Source organism: Manis pentadactyla, chromosome 2, assembly GCF_030020395.1.
Source record: "Manis pentadactyla isolate mManPen7 chromosome 2, mManPen7.hap1, whole genome shotgun sequence".
Lineage (NCBI taxonomy): Eukaryota > Metazoa > Chordata > Mammalia > Pholidota > Manidae > Manis > Manis pentadactyla.
The window spans coordinates 204,601,313-204,618,945 of record NC_080020.1 but is presented as its reverse complement, the minus strand read 5'-3'; the positions used below and the strand labels follow the sequence as shown (position 1 = coordinate 204,618,945).

The window sequence follows — 17,633 nt, the reverse complement described above, 5'->3', positions numbered from 1 at the left end:
TTTATGCTTTTGTGTAATGAGAGATACATTTATTATTTATAAAACCAGTATATATATTGGTCTTAGTATTCAATAAAAATCACAAACCTGATTCTGTAAACCATGATGAGGTAGAATTTGGATTGACTGTTTCAAATCGAACCACCTGGTTGAAGTCTCTCCCTCTACTGACACCAACACAAACTAAAGGGTACTCTTGTTCAGGAACTACCAGCATTTCAAACATTCTAAGTGGACATGGTATAGGAAAATCTATGTGCTAGAAAAAGAAATAAAAACATAGTAAGAAAAAAAAACAATTTCATGAGATCATTATTAAGAATTTTTATGAAAATATATAAAATAGGTCTCTATACTATATAAATGTACTATTTTATCTACTAAATATTGTTTTTAGTCACTGAAACTCAGGATATGCAGAACCCAACTTTGTAAATATTTTAGGCTTATTAGCACTGTTAAAATTTTTTAAGTTAAGAATTACACAATATTAAGGATATTATGGCTGGAAGAAAACTTACAATGAGCTGTCCAGCCCTTTCTTTTCAGAGTTGGACAGTGAGAACCAGAAGTTGGGGGACTGAACCAGGGCTCCCTGCCCCTGCAGCAAAGCTTCCTGTCTCCCAATTTGATGTTGCTTCAGTAATACACCTCTGGTTTCTTATCCAACTAAGCAATTGTGGATAAGAAAACTGAAATGCTATTTAGCAAGAAACACTCCTCTTATAAGTGTGGACAGAAAAGAAAAAAAGACCCATAAATAAGAGAAATCTCAAGTGATTCTGTTTAAAATTAGGAGATACTATACTTTTCTACCAGAATGGCTGAAATAGAATGACAACAAGTGTTACTCAGAGAGGAGAAGACAAATGCTCGCACACTGATGGTGGGAGGGGAAACTGGGGTGACCACATTGGTTAACTGCATTATTTGTTAGTGTTGAAGATATGCATCTCTGTAATAACACTCTTTCTTATAGGTTGTAGAGAACACGAGTACACACATGCACAGCAAACATGCAAAAATGTTCAAAGCAGCATTATTTAGAATAATAAAAATCTGGAAGCAACCCAAATGCCTATCAACAGTAGAATGGATAAAACTATGGCATATTTACACAATGGAAAGTTACAGAACAATGGAAATGAACGAACAATAGCTATGTCTAACTTGCACACATACAATGTTGCACAAAAGAAGTCAACAAAAATGAATATATACTTTATGATTAATTCTAATGTTTAAGGGTACATGCTTATATAGTAAAAATGGAAAATAAGGGAACTGACTATAGCCAGTGTCATGGAGAGTTCTGAGGTGTTAGAAATGTTCTTCACCATAAAAAAGACTATTTTGAAAAAAAATTGGTCTTATACATACTTTATTAAGTCTACTCTTAATATGTTTTATATTTTTGTTGCTCTTATAAATGGGCTGTGTTTTTTCACTATTTCCCAAATGGTTATTGCTAGTATTTAGCAATGCTACTGAATTTGATTTATTTTTTTATCTGGCAACTTGTAAATTCTAAAGAAGAAAAATTCTAGAGAAAAATAAACAGGTGAAATGGAGCTATAATAACTACTAGTCTTTTCTTTTTTTATTAAGGTATCATTGATAAACTTTCTTTTGAAGGTTTCACAAGAAAAACAATGTGGTTACTACATTCACCCTTATTATCGAGTCCCCCCAATACCCCATTGCAGTCACTGTCCATCAGTGTAGTAAGATGCCACAGAGTCCCTACTTGTATCTTCTCTGAGCTACACTGTCTTCCCCGTGACCCCACACACACCATGTGCACTAATCATCCTTCTCACTTCCGCTCCACCATCTCCACCTACCCTCCCACACCCTTCCCCTTTGGTAACCACTAGTCTCTTCTTGGAGTCATTGAGTCTGCTGCTATTTTGTTCCTTCAGTTTTGCTTCATTGTTATACTCCACAAATGAGGGAAATCATTTGGTATTTGTCTTTGTCTGCCTGTCTTATTTCACTGAGTGTAATACCCTCTTAGCTCCTTCCAAGTTGAATAACTACTAGTCTCAAAGTGCTGGAAGATACAACATGGCCCTTATGGCTAGAATGCAAAGCTTTATTGTGTACTATTGCTCCCTATTCCTTCTTTCCCTGTGACTGCTGGAGTGCCTCCATTCCATAGGTGCAGACAGTTCTTCATCAGCACCTCCAAACCCCCTGTCTAGGAGCTTTCCCATTACCTATGGGATAGGCTTGGATAAAATCTGTCATATTTTTAATAAGGTAAAGCTTTTAAAATAATTCCCTTTGACAATATGGTAACAGCAGTAAAGCAGAAAGAAAACAATGTATGTTTAATGTTTTTGGCAGCAAATAAGCACACCAACAGATTTTGAAACTTCTATTTGGCTTCCAATCATAACTAAGCAATGTATGTAAGTCATTAACAGAAGACGATTCTCATCTAATAGTTTAAATCCAGTTGCTATTGGTGATGGTCCTTGAGGGCAGTGACTATATCTTACTCATCTTTACCTAGTTAAGTAGCATTGTGCTTGGTTTGTAATAAGTACATAAACATTTGCTGGGAAGTTCTAACTTGCAACTTATTTATAATGAAAATGTAGTCTGGGAGGCAAAATCTCTGTCAAGAATGTTGTAAAAGGAAGGATATAGAAATGCTTAAGAATGTTTTTGAACAAATATGAGAGTATAGTATAGAAACATCATTCATACTAATAGAAATAATGTCAAATGTAAAACAAAATATACATATATAGTCTTGAAGCAGAGAGACAGAGAAAGAGAGTTAAGACTAAGGCAGGTGGAGAAGCGCCTTTAGCTCAGGGAATTTAGAAAGTTGGAAGACTGAGAAGTCTTGAAGGAGACCTACGAGCAGAATTGTGTATCTATTATCTTAGAGTACTGGCAATAAGCCTCATTAGTAAGGGCTGAGCTCTCTGATACCATTCACTTAGAAAAGAAAAAACATGGATGGGTAATTTTTAAACTTTCCATGTCTTCAAAATACATATTCTCTCTTGCATGCTTTTGATACCTAAAATTCCTTTAATAGAGAAAAAGGCCTTTTATTACCTTTAGGATAAGTGGTTTAATTCCCTAATAATAGTCATTCAAACTAAGATTTACTCAGACTATCAGTATCTATGAACAACTGTTTTTTCATTCTGATAGAGGTTAGGATTGAAAGAAATAGGAAGGGCATGTCTAAATCAGACAAAAAAGGGAAGGAAAGGGCTGCAGAAAATTTGAACTATACTTTACCACTCCATCTAAGATGAGGCTTTTGTCTATAGGCAAGAACAAAGAAAAGCTAAGAACCGAACAATTTTTGCCATAAATGGATTGAATTCAGAAGCTTTGCTTTAGAAATTTATAAGGCTATTTTTCCCTTCAGCTTTTGATTTAAATAATTGTTATTTCAGTGAATTTACTTGTGGAAATATTACCTTAATGGATTTCAAATTCTTTAAACTACTTACTCATTTCTTTAGCCCTAGATAATTTTGAGGTTAATAAAAACTGATGTGAAAATTAGAAATAGATTCCTTAATCATTTATAAAAATTTTATGTAACTAGTACTTTAAAATACTCTCACTCTGTATTATAAAATTTAGGATGAATCCATTCCAGTTAGATTCTTTTTTTTATATTGAAGTACAGTTTACTCCAATTAGATTCTGACCCCAATTTCTATGGAGATACCAAATGCTCATGAAATAAGACTTAATCTATACAAATAGCAAAAACAAAACCCCAAAAAAGCAGCTTTAGAAAATTTATTTGGTATTTCCTTGGTGTGACTGAGCATGTAATGTCATTCATTTTAAGTTAGTTTTTCCTCAAAATTTAAGAATAAAGAATATTCATTAACTAAAGAATCTAGAGAAACTTAGGCATAAAAAACCATCCATGGAAAGGCCTGGGAAAATTAAAAGGTAGGCATATAACCAAAACAAATAGTTTCCCCCTTATGTCCTCTGAGGCCAAACACCAACCTGTAGCTTGTTTCTCTGCAGTGATGGACCAAGTCACCTATACATTCTCATTCTCACATGTTCAATCAACACTTCACTGCTCTTTTAGCATCTCCTGTTCTTGACATCAGACTGTATGTGAGGACTATTTCTAGCTCCTACTGTCATATCACTGAATTATTTCTCTAATCACTTTCAAACTTTTACCAGGCCAACTGAGTTCCTTACAACTGGGTAGATTTTCACCTCCCTTCCATATGATCCCAAATCATTTAGTAAACTTCAGAATTAACTGAAAAAAAAAAAATATTTTTAAATAAAAATAGGAAAATTGACTTAGTCAAGCTTTTACACTAAGAATGACTTAACAAATTCATGTTTACCTTAATTAACATAAATTTCTGCATTGGTTCAACCCATTCTAACAGAACAATGCTTGTCTGAAGCGCTCCACATAGATATTTATGGCCTGTGTAAGGATTTCTCACTGTCAAGACAAAAAAGTATAGTTAAATTCTATTATAAATACAAAGTCCTTACAATAACAGTTGCATGCTCCAAAAACAGTATCTGCCTGCCAGTTCAACTTCCTAATTAGACTGCAGGGTAAAAAAGTGTCTCAGGTAACAAAAGGAAGCTCCCTCATCAACTGCAGAATTTTTACTGCTGGTTGTTAAGGGCCTGAGGGAAGAAGGATTTTAGGTCTTATGGTCACAGGGAGCTTATTTAGCTGAGGCAGCAAGATCCTGAAGGGTCAAAGTAGATTTAGCCAGAAGCTACCAAACTGATAGGCTATTGCATATTCAGGGACAAGTGATTCAGAGTGCTTTTGATTACTAGAAATATTCAGAGGCAATAATGCTTTGGTTCTAACAAGAAGAAGACATTAATCAAATCTCAAAATACAGGCTTACAAATAAAAAATCCTGAATGGCCTCAGTGTTTTTTAACAGAAGGAAAAGAAACTATATTTTTGCCAAATGCAAATAAAACAGCTAGATGTTATGGCGGGAGAGGAAGAATTTAGGCTAGTGATTATATGAACAGGGAGACTATAACCTTCATATCACAAGTGGAAGTTTTCATACATTAAAGGCATACAGATGCATAAATGCAGTCTCATACCATTACTAGGCCAAATGGCGAAGGATATGTGACAGGCTCCTTGGAGTAGAGTGTGTGATAAAGTGCCATAATAAAAAGTCATCCTACTTTCTCCACTTATCCAGTCAATAAATTATTTGCAAAACAACTGTTATGTGCAAGGTACTATATTAAGTTTAGTTTACATGGAGACAGAATGGCCAAGACATTTGTTTTCCTTAAGGGGGAAAAATAAATTATTACTGGCAGAATGCCCTGGAGTAGTACTGTTTTACACTAGATTTAAAAATGAGCCCCAGAGCGTTTTCTTATCTGCTCTTGTAAGCAGGAGAGCTACATGTTATTGGACCGTTTACTTACCAACACAACACTTCTGACACCACTTGGTTTCAGGGATTTTTGCTGATACAGCAAATTTCCTAAATGTAAATATATAATACATGAAGGTAAAGTTAGTATATGACATTGGTACTATTACAGATCAGTGGAGAAAGGATGAGTTGTTAAAAATTTGGTGTTCACATAAGTCATCTATTAAACACAAGACTAAATTGGGTTCCTTTCTCATCCTCCCTCCAATCAATTCCAAATGGATTAAGGGTTTAAATATGAAAAAACTATAAAATATTTAGGTTGCAGAAGGATATAACCTTGGGATTATTTTTTAAAAATACAAAAAGACAAATAATATAAGATTATATGGATAAACTTTGTTTTTTCATTGATACATCCTTCGTGCCTCAAATTACGGGTGGCATTTTGAATGAATTTGTTGAATATATTAATAACTTTGGTTTACAAAATGATGCCATGAGAAAGTGAAAAGAGAGCCATAAATTGAGAAAAGATATTTTTAATCACATATAATAAATTCAAGCTATGTAAAAAGTTGTCTCACCACCACAACAATTTATAAGAACTTTTTATTTAGACATTTTTATTTCTCTACTAGTGATAAAAATTTCCACAAAGGTGCTTTAGGGGTTCTGCAAACACCTGATTCAAATTTAACTTGAAAAAATCTATTTAAAATTACTTTTAAAACCTATAATTAAAAAAAACACATACAAATGTCTTTTATAATGAAAGTTAATATAACAAGTGTGCTACAGCATCAAGTTGTGCAAACCTCAAAGCATACTTCTCCAGTACACATATTTAAACTTTTAAAAATTGTGTAAATGTGTGACAGATTAGATGTCACTGCTGTCCTAGTTAAAAAAAAAAATCGGAGTTGTGCTTTGCTGGTAACAAAACTGTAGAACATACATTACGCAATGCTCAGTACCATTCCAAACAAGCTCAGAATAGTCTTACAGATATTCTTGTCACTGTACATATAATTGGCAGCTGAGTAATAACCAAGCATAGAACATTGATATTATAATTTTACCTTTTAGTATGTATGCTGACGTTTATACTTATAAAAACCTATAATAATTATAGCTAACATTTACTGAGTTATTATATGCCATACATTTCACATGTTCTGTTACATTTAGTCCCTGTGATAATGCCATCTAGGTAGGTCAAAGCATAGAAATCTCAGGCTTAGATTTAGTAATTTCCTCAAGGTAATACAGTAAGCAATTTAGGGAGAAAGAACTCTAGTGTCTTTGACTGCAATGTTCATAGTGATCCAACTTAAAAAAAATCTACTTCTCATTTATGATTCTGGATCAGTCTAATTGGACAGTCTTCTGAATTTGCAAGCTACGCTGTTAAAACCTGTTACCACTTCTAAGTACTTATCTGTGTGAATTAGAATCATTTTTATACTATGGTACCTAAAGAATGATAGAGAAATTAGTCAGATGTTAAAGTACTGAATTACTATAAAAGTTATCTAGAATACCCTGATACCAAATTTCTGGTTAAAGCACTTTACTGTTTTCCTTGGCTAACTTCGTATTGGGAAGAGTTTTATATTTTAACTCATATATTAGATTAATAATTATAAAAATGTCCCTTTTATATATGTTGGAGTTTCATACAGCTTAAAACAAAACAAAAATTCCCCATACCCTTAGGCAAACTGCTCAAATCGAGGGCTTTTCAGTTTGAAAAAATCTGCACCAAGCTCTGTTACTTCCATTGGCAACAAGCTTAATGCTCCTTGTTCACACTTGTGTACTTGTCCCCCTGGCTTCCTAGGTTAACTTAGGGGTTAAGTTATGAATCAGTCAAAACCCAGGAGGACTAACTGAGAGCATGAATACTACACAGACAAGAAAAATATCAACAGTTAACTATTAACTATAGCTTAGAATTAACAATAATGAAATTCTTCCAAATTTAGTTGTGAGCAGCACACTGAAATGTCACAAAAATTTGTCATATTCTATAGTGCCCTACATACTTACCTTGATTTCAGTCATGATTTTACAAAAACGCAATAAAACTTGTTTTAGAAGCATCCAATTAACTGGGATCCTAAGTTAACCAATATTCTCCATATATTTAAATGTAGGGTATTTTACAGTACACTACTGACACAGTTCAATTTATCATACCTAATAATGACAACAGCTCTAATATTGAGAGCCAAGTAGGTGCCAGAAACCACAGTATGTACTTTACATACATAATTTATCATTCTCAAAACAACTCTGCAAGATGGGTATACTGGTTCTGTTTTATAGATGAATTTATTTTGGAGAGGTTGTATAATTTATCCAAGGCTCCAGACCTAGTAAGTGAATTTAAGTCTATCTGGATGCCAAAGCCTATGCTTTTCTAAAGATACATAATATGGCACAATGAGCACCTATCATTATTATGAGAACCAGGAGGCACTGTAAGATGCTCAAAGAAGTTTAACTCACGCTCACTAAATGGAAGAAGAAATGGTACTAATACACACATAAAATATTACCATGCAAAAAACTTTTCAGATTGCCTAAAAATAAATGAGAGAATTAAGAGAAGACCTTACAGTAATTGCCTGCTAGAAAATTAAACTGAAGAAAGTGGGATGGACACCTTAGTGAGTGCTACTAACACTAAAGACTGATAAAAACCTAAAATAATAGCTTAGAGGTAAAATACTCTCTGAGGTAAAAAATCTTACTATATGGAAATTCATTTAAAAAAGAAGTAACATTTTATTTACTTCTGTCTCATCTATATACCAAGACACTTTCTGCACATTTGATATATTCAGTAAAATTTTGAAGAATTGAACACAGCTATGAAAAGTCCCTATTCTGACTTATGGATATCAAAAGTGGATGCATTACAGTTTATTCCTTGGGGGCACTTTACTTCCACCTTTTAAAGCTTGGTGGTCAGTTTCCATACCCACAGAAATTTAGGATTATCAAGTTAGATAGCTGGATGGAGATGTGCTGTAAGTAGGCAGAAAAACAACAGCACAATGTGGCAGCTGGGAGAAAAAGAGGGGCAGATAAACTGTATCGGAAGAAGGAAACTCCCGACTCCATTTTTGGGGCTAGTTATACTAACAATACCCTTAACTCCAACTATAGATACAAGTATAATAAGTCAAGTTCATAATCACAACTCTGAATCATCATGAAAAGACTCCATTAAATGCAATGCGATCTATTTTAAGACGACAGAAAAGCATGCAATACAGTTTTAAATATTTTTCATTAAAAAGGTTAATTAGTAAAAAGTTTTTGTGTACAAAGGGGCAAATCTTAGTTATAACGTAAACTCAGGAATTGAGAACAGATTTTAAAGGTATTTGAAAACTGAGATTCTACAATAATTGCTTTACAACTAGTATAAAGGCTGAATAGCATATATTATAAAGTTTTTGTAAAACACAATTTATACCTGACTCAGAAGACCATTTAGTCAACAAATGAAATCTAATAACCATCAAAAGAAAAAGCATAATTAAAAATCCCTACAAGTAGAAAAGCAAAAAACGTTTCTAATTTCTAAGTAATTATCTTCCAATATAAAAACCTTTGCTTAATAAATCATTTTAATTTTCTGAGTTTAGAAACTGTACCGAGAAAATTCATTTTATTCACATTAACACAAACATGTCAAAAGCACTATATGTAATGTAAAATTACCAGCAAATTACAGAAAAAATTGGTTTTAGTCTTGTAAAAAAAGAGAACTAAAAATTTAGAAAGAAAATGTTTGATGTAATTGGAAAGCATAAAGTAGAAAAATCTTAGACTGTGATGAACACTTGTGAAAATACATTACTTCTTATAATTTTTTCATTACATATGATTTCTAATAACCCATTCTACTAAATCAAACTGAGTGCTTTTTCAATTATTCTGGTATAAACATTCATTAGAATTAGTTAATATACTATCTACAAGGATGAAAAAAACATAGTTACCTTGGCAGTATCCTGTCAGGGAGTTTGTGCGCTGGAATAGCAACAGGTAACTTTTGCATTTGTCTTGCATAATCAAAAAGCCCTGGTAAATTATGGGAATAAAGCTGAGAAGCTTTACCTGTAAGAAAAATAAATATGACATAAAAGCTAGTAACATAAATTGAACAACTGTAAAGTATTTAAAAACTAAAAGACTTACCAGATATTGATAGTAAGCAATTGTTCATTACATACAACCATGTACACCTTCGGGGGAATAGCTGATGAAAAACAAGCACAAAGTTTATAAATAGATAACAGCAATGTAAATATATACACAGTAACCACATAAACTGTCATATCAATAAGCCAGTTCTTAAAACTGAACTTATTTTTAATAGACATTCATTTTATAAGGCATTTAAAACAATATGCATACATTTATATGGGAGAAAAAATAAATCAGCAATGAAATTTCATTATCTAAGTCTTAACATGACATGATTAGCTTGAGTCTCTCTTACAGTAAGGACTATGGAGTCTCAAACTACTCAGGAAAAAAGAGGACGTTCTGGGTTAAAGTAATTAAGACTCTGTGTACTTCCACTGAAATACTCTTACTTTAGGTATATGGACATGCATGGCTTCTGCAACAGAAGACATAGAAAAAAGGATCATGGTGTAGTAGAACACAGGATATAGAAATGTTTGGAATGGAGAAAAAAGACTGAGAATATGTTGAAAAATTATAAATCATAAAGGATATGTACATGGAATTCATTATGAAATCTAGTACATAAGAACTGAGATGCACCTTTGGAAGCTTCAAAGTATTTAAGGCAAAGAAAAGGGAACTTCATGGAACACAGACCATATACATTTATATATTTTTAATTAAAGTGTCATTGATATAGTCTTATGAAGGTGTGGATAAATTGAAAATTCCTGTGGACAGGATTTTCACCTGGCCCTGGTTGGCTAGCTCACTACACACGTGTGGGCAATACGTTGCTACTGACTCTATATAAAGAGCTCCACCCAGTGCTCTGGGCGACATGGTGGCACGGCTGCAAGGTTGCAGGAGAGCAGAGCAGAGGCTGGAGTGGTGGCAGTGCTGAGGACAAAGGCCCTGAGGATGGCTGTGTGGGCAGAGAGGCCCAGGGGATGGCTGTGCAGGCAGAGAGGCCCAGAGGACGACTATGCGGTCAGAAAGGCCTGGAGGACTGCTGTGCGGGGAGAGAGGCCCAGAGGCAGTGACTGGCTTGCTGCATGCAAACTCGCTCTGAGTGGACAAGATTTTTTCCACTTAAAGTACAAAGAAAACTAACCTAATAATTGATTTCACAGTAAGATTAATGTGGGGAAGTTGGGGTTTTTATGGCCAGGAACCTCACTAAACTTAAACCACTTGATGATGTAACTGGCCTGTTGCTGGGCTGCCGCTTCCACACCTGTAGGCAATAAGCTATTATTGCGCTATGTAGAGAGCTCGGCCCAGTGCTCTGGGTGGAGTCAGAGACACTAGTGCTTGACCTACGGCAGGGGAGAACAAGCCGGGTAATAAACCCTTTCACCCCAAAAACGTTCTACTGTCATTCCTTTGGTCACACTGAATCCATAGTGAACTTGCCCAGGGCCAAAACCCATTGGCAAGACAATGAAAAAATCCCGAATCTCACATATACTCATTCTTTACTCTTATAAGGCTTCTTCTGGGATGGAAAATGTTTCACTTTGAAGGGCATGTTTAACTTAGAAAAATTTTACTCTACTAGTTTAATTTCAATTGATGAAGCACCTAAGAAGGGGAGTTACTGAAGACTGGGACTTGGTGGAGTTGCTGGGTGCCTTCAATTACCAGCTCATTAAAGTAGATTACTCCACCTATGCATGAAGTTGGTCTTGTTCCTTACAGTTAATATCGTTACCAGTAATACGATTTTTAGGTATCTTATTATATCCAAGAAAACTACTACCACCTTTTTTATTATTATAAACAAGATCTGTTTAAAAAAAGACATGAAAAGATAGAAATGTTTTGATATGAAGAAATTATCATTACTTTTGCTTTTTTTTCTCTCCATTTTCTTTGTAATCAATTTACACTGATGATGCAGAATCAGTTATATGTTCCATAGGCACCCAAAACTCACCATGACCAAACTGCATCATCATTCTTTTCAAACTGACTTCTTTGTGTATGTACTATACTCTGCCTAGTGGTACCGTCATTCAATCAAGTTGGAAACCTGAAGTAAACTTAGACTTCTCAACTTCCATGATGAACTGGTCATTCAATTTGGCCAGTTCTAGCTCTTTCATCTTTCTCTAGGCCTAGTGTTTCCCTATAAGAGAAATACAAAAGGAGGAGGCAGTGTAGAGTAGTAATTAAGGATGTGGACCCTGGAGCCTGCTTGCCTGGGTTTGTATCTTAGTGCTGCCACTTACTCGCCATAGGATCTCTGGAAAGTCACCAATCCTTTCTATGCCTCAGATGAGAATTCTAATGGTACCCACTTTTGAGACTTGTGAAAATTAAGTAAGTTAATACATGTAAAACATTTAAAAACAGTGCTTGGCACATAGTAAACTTTATATAGGTATTATCTATTAATATCATTGTCTTCATTTTGCAGGTTGTTTAGCATTCTTGGCCTCTTGGTACAAAATGCCAAAAGCTTCCTTGTCACTGTAACAATCAGAAATTTCCGACTACTATTCTAAATCCCACTTTTTCTTCTCTGTGCTTTCCATTTGTCCTGAGTCAACATTTCTTTACCTTATTAAAAATATTTTAAATAATTTTTTAACTAAGCTTTTATTGATATGCACTCTTGTGAAGATTTCACATGAAAAACAATGTGGATACTACAATCACCGATATTATTGAGTCCCCCCCCATGCCCCCGTGCAGTCACCGTCCATCAGTGTAGCAGGATGCAGCACAGTTGCTACTTGTCTTCTCTTGCTACACTGTCTTCCCCATGGATCCCCCCTCACACCATATGAACTAATCATAATACCCCTCAACCCCCTTCTCCCTCCCTCCCCACCCACCCTCCCCTTTTGTAACCGCAGTACCTTCTTGGAGATTGTGAGTCTGTTGCTGTTTTGTTCGGTCAGTTTTGCTTCGTTGTTATACTCCACAAATGAGGGAAATCATTTGGTACTTGTCTTTCTCTGCCTGACTTATTTCACTGAGATAATACCCTCCAGCTCCATCCATGTAGTTGCAAACAATAGGATTTGTTTCTTTCTTATGGCTGAATAGTATTCCATTGTGTGTATGTACCACATCTTCTTTATCCATTCATCTACTGATGGACACTTAGGTTGCTTCCATACTAGGCTATTGTAAATAATGCTGCAATAAACATAGGGGTGCATATGTCTTTTTGAATCTGAGAAGTTGTATTCTTTGGGTAAATTCCTAGGAGTTGAATTCCTGGGTCAAATGGTATATCTATTTTTAGTTTTTTGAGGAATCTCCATATTGCTTTCCACGATGGTTGAACTAGTTTACATTCCCACCAGCAGTGCAGGAGGGTTCCCCTTTACTCACATCCTCGCCAGCATTTGTTGTTCTTAGTCTTTTCAATACTGGCCATCCTACCTGGTATGAAGTGATACTTCATTGTGGTTTTAATTAGCATTTCCCTGATAATTAGTAATGTGGAGCATCTTTTCATGTGCCTGTTGGCCATCTGAATCTTTTCTTTGGAGAATTGTCTGTTCATATCCTCTGCCCATTTTTTAATGAGGTTATTTGCTTTTTGGTTGTTGAGACATGTGAGTACTTTATGTATTTTGGATGTTAACCCTTTGTCAGATACATCGTTTATAAAACATTCTTGCATACTGTAGGATGCCTTTTTGTTCTGCTGATTGTGTCCTTTGCTATACAGACCTTTTTAGTTTCATGTAGTCCCATTTGTTCATTTTTGTTTTTGTTTCCCTTGCTCGAGGAGGTGCATTCAGGAAAAAGTTGCTCATGTTCATATTCAGGAGACTTTTGCCTGTTGTCTTCTAAGAGTTTTATGGTTTCATGACTTACATTCAGGTCTTTGATCCATTTCAAGTTTACTTTTGTGTATGAGGTTAAAAAATAATCCAGTTTCTTTCTCTTGCATGTAGCTGTCCAGTTTTGCGAAAACCAGTTGTTGAAGACTCTGTCATTTCCCCATTGTATGTTCGTGGCTCCTTTATCGTATATTAATTGACCATATATGCATGGGTTTATATCAGGGCTCTCTAGTCTGTTCCATTGGTCTATGGGTCTGTTCTTGTGCCAGTACCAAATTGTTTTGATTACTGTGGCTTTGTAGAAGAGCTTGAAGATGGGGAGCATAATCCCCCCAGCTTTATTATTCCTTCTCAGGATTGCTTTGGCTATTCAGGGTCTTTTGTGGTTCCATATGAATTTTAGAACTATTTGCTCTACTTTGTTGAAGAATGCTGTTGGTATTTTGATAGGGATTGCATTGAATCTGTAGATTGCTTTAGGCAGGATGGCCATTTTGACAATATTAATTCCTCCTACCCATTAACGTGGGATGTATTTCCATTTATTGGTATCTTTTTCAATTTTTCTCATGAGTATCTTGTAGTTTTCAGGGTATAAATCTTTCACGTCCTTCATAGGGTTTATTCCTAGGTATTTTATTCTTTTTGATGCAACTGTGAATGGAATTGTTTTCCTGATTTCTCTTTCTGCTAGTTCATTTGTTAGTGTATAGGAATGCAACAGGTTTCTGTGTATTAATTTTGTGTCCTGCAACTTTGCTGAATTCAGACATTAGATCTAGTGGTTTTGGAGTGGATTCTTCAGGTTTTTTTATGCACAGTATTATGTCATCTGCAAACAGTGACAGTTTTAACTTCTTATTTACCAATATGGATGCCTTTTCTTTCTTTGTATTGTCTGATTGTCATGGATAGGACCTCCAGAACTATGTTGAATAACAGTGGGGAGAATGGCATCCTCATCTTGTTTCCAATCTTAAAGGAAAAGCTTTCAGCTTCTCGCTATTAAGTATGATGTTGGCTGTGGGTTTGTCATATATGGCCTTTATTATGTTGAGTTGTTTGCCCCCTATATCCATTTTGTTGACAGTTTTTTTTAAAATCATGGATGTTGAATTTTGTCAAATGCCATTTCGGCATCTATGGAAATGATCCTGTGGTTTCTGTCCTTCTTTTTGTTGATATGGTGGATGATGTTAACAGATTTTTGAATATTGTACCATCCTTGCATCCCTTGAATAAACCCTACTTGATCATGAAGGATTATCTTTTTGATGTATTTTTGAATTCGGTTTGCTAATATTTTGTATTTTTACCCCCGGTTTTTTTTTTTTTTTTTTTTGGCGTCTGTGTTCATCAGGGATATTGGTCTGTAATTTTTTTTGTGTGGTGTCTTTGCCTGGTCTTGGTATTAGAGTGATGCTGGCTTCATAGAATGGGTTGGAAGTATTCCCTCCTCTTGTACTTTTTGAAAAACTTTAAGGAGGATGGGTATAGGTATTTACTAAGTGTTTGATAAAATTCAGCAGTGAAGCCATCTGGTCCAGAGGTTTTGTTCGTAAGTAGTTTTTTGATTACCAAGTCAATTTCATTGCTGGTAATTGGTCTGTTCAGATTTTCTGTTTTTTTCTGTGTCTGCCTTGGAAGGTTGTATTTTTCTAGTAAGGTGTCCATTTCTTCTAGGTTATCCAGTTTGTTTCCATATAATTTTTCATAGTATTCTCTACAATTCTTTGTATTTGTGTGGTGTCCGTAGTTCTTTTTCCTTTCTTATTTCTTATTGTTTATGTGTGTAGACTCTCTTTTTTTCTTGATAGGTCTAGCTAGGGTTTTATCTGTTTTATTTTCTCAAAGAACTAGCTCCTGCTTTCATTGATTCTATTGTTTTATTCTTCTCAAGTTTATTTATTTCTGCTCTAAATCTTTATTATGCTCCTCCTACTGACTTTGTTATTTGTTCTTCTTTTTCTAGTTTCGTTAATTGTGAGTTTATGCTGTTCTTATGGGATTGTTCTTTCCTGAGGAAGGCCTGTATTGCAATATACTTCCCTCTTAGCACGACCTTTGCTGCATCCCAGATTTTGTGGTTTGAATTATTGTTGTCATTTGTCTCCATATATTTCTTGATCTCTGTTTTTATTTGGTCACTGACCCTTTGGTTATTTAGGAGCATGCTGTTAAGCTTACATGTGTTTGTGGGCTTTTTCATTTACTTTGCATAATTTATTTCTAGTTTCACACCTTTGTGGTCAGAGATACTGGCTGGTACAATTTCAATCTTTTTTAATTTACTGAGGCTCTTTTTGTGGTCTAGTATATGACCTATTCTTGAAAATGTTCCATGTGTACTTGAGAAGAATATGTATCCTGATGCTTTTGGGTGAAGTGTTCTGTAGATGTCTGTTAGGTCCATCTGTTCTAATATGTTGTTCAATGCCTCTGTCTCCTTACTTATTTTCTGTCTGGTTGATTTGTCCTTTGGACTCAGTGGTGTGTTGAAGTCTCCTAAAATGAATGCATTGCATTCTATTTCCCCCTTCAATCTGTTAGTATTTGTTTCACATACGTAGGTGTCCTGTGTTGTGTGCATAGATATTTATAATGGTTATATCCTCTTGTTGGACTGACCCCTTTATCATTATGTAATGTCCTTCTTTGTCTCTTGTGACTTTCTTTGTTTTGAAGTCTATTTTGTCTGATACAAGTACTGCAACTCCTGTGTTTTGTCCCTATTAGTTGCATGAAATATCTTTTCCTATCCCTTCACTTTCAGTCTATGTCTGTCTTTGGATTTGGAGTGAGTCTTTGTAGGCAACAGAAAGATGGGTCTTGTTTTTTTTATCCATTCACTGACTCTATGTCTTTTTTTTTTTTTTTGAGAGGGCATCTCTCATATTTATTGATCAAATGGTTGTTAACAACAATAAAATTCTGTATAGGGGACTCCATGCACAATCATTAATCAACCCCCAGCCTAATTCTCAACAGTCTCCAATCTTCTGAAGCATAACGAACAAGTTCTTACATGGTGAACAGTGCAAGGGCAGTCATCACAGAAACTTTCGGTTTTGATCACGCATTATGAACTATAAACAATCTGACTCTATGTCTTTTGATTGGTACATTCAGACCATTTAACATTTAGGGGGATTATTGACAGGTATGTACTCAGTGCCATTGCAGGCTTCAGTTTCATGGTTATCAAAGGTTCACAGGTAACTTCCTTAGTATCTAACAGTCTAATTTAACTCACTTAGTATGTTATTACAAACACAATCTAAAGGTTCTTTTTTCCCCCTTTTTCTTCCTCCTCCATTCTTTATACATTAGGTATCACATTCTGTACTCTTTGTGTATCCCTTGGCTGACTTTGGGGGTAGTTGATTCAATTTTGCATCTGCTTAGTAATTAATTGTTCTACTTTCTTTACTGTGGTTTTATTTCCTCTGGTGACAACTATTTAGCCTTAGGAACACTTGAATCTAGAGCAGTTCCTCCAAAATACAGTGTAGAGATGGTTTGTGTGAGGTAAATTCTCTCAGCTTTTGCTTATCTGGAAATTGTTTAATCCCTCCTTCAAATTTGTATGATAATGTTGCCGAGTAGAGTATTCTTGGCTCAAGTCCCTTCTGTTTCTTTGCATTAAATATATCATGCCACTCCCTTCTGGCCTGTAAGGTTTCTGTTGAGAAGTCTGATGATAGCCTGATGGGTTTTTCTTTGTATGTGATATATTTTTTTCTCTCTCTGGCTGCTTTTAAAGTCTGTCTTTATCCTTGATCTTTGCCATTTTAATTACTATATGTCTTGGTGTTGTCTTCCTTCGGTCCTGTGTGTTGGGAGATCTGTGGACTTCCACGGCTTGAGAGATTATTTCCTTCCCCAGATTGGGGAAGTTTTCATCAATTTCATCCTCAAAGACACTTTCTATCCCTTTTTCTCTCTCTTCTTCTGGTACCTCTATAATGTGAGTATTGATCCGTTTGGATTGGTCACACAGTTCTCTCAATATTCTTTCAAACCTAGAGATCCTTTTTTCTCTCTGAGTCTCAGCTTCTTTGTTCCTCTTTTCTAATTTATATTCCATTTACTGTCTCATCCACTATATCTAATCTTCTTTGAAATCACTCCATTGTATGGTTCATTTCTGCTACTGTATTCCATAATGATTGAATTTCCATCCGGAATTCTTCCGAGTTCTTGAATATTTTTCTGTATC

General features: G+C 35.0%; 1 protein-coding gene across 7 annotated transcripts in view; it reads right to left on the bottom strand.

Moving 5' to 3' along the window:
* Positions 1-17,633, bottom strand: part of MAP4K3 (mitogen-activated protein kinase kinase kinase kinase 3) — a 244,209-nt gene that overhangs the window by 9,659 nt on the left and 216,917 nt on the right. For all 7 annotated transcript variants that reach the window (XM_036925551.2, XM_036925553.2, XM_036925552.2 and 4 more), the window contains 5 exons: positions 9,612-9,672; positions 9,413-9,530; positions 5,443-5,501; positions 4,362-4,465; positions 88-259 (listed from right to left, as the gene is read on the bottom strand). In XM_036925551.2, the coding sequence (XP_036781446.2) occupies positions 88-259; positions 4,362-4,465; positions 5,443-5,501; positions 9,413-9,530; positions 9,612-9,672 (514 nt within the window). The remainder of the gene's footprint in view (positions 1-87; positions 260-4,361; positions 4,466-5,442; positions 5,502-9,412; positions 9,531-9,611; positions 9,673-17,633) is intronic.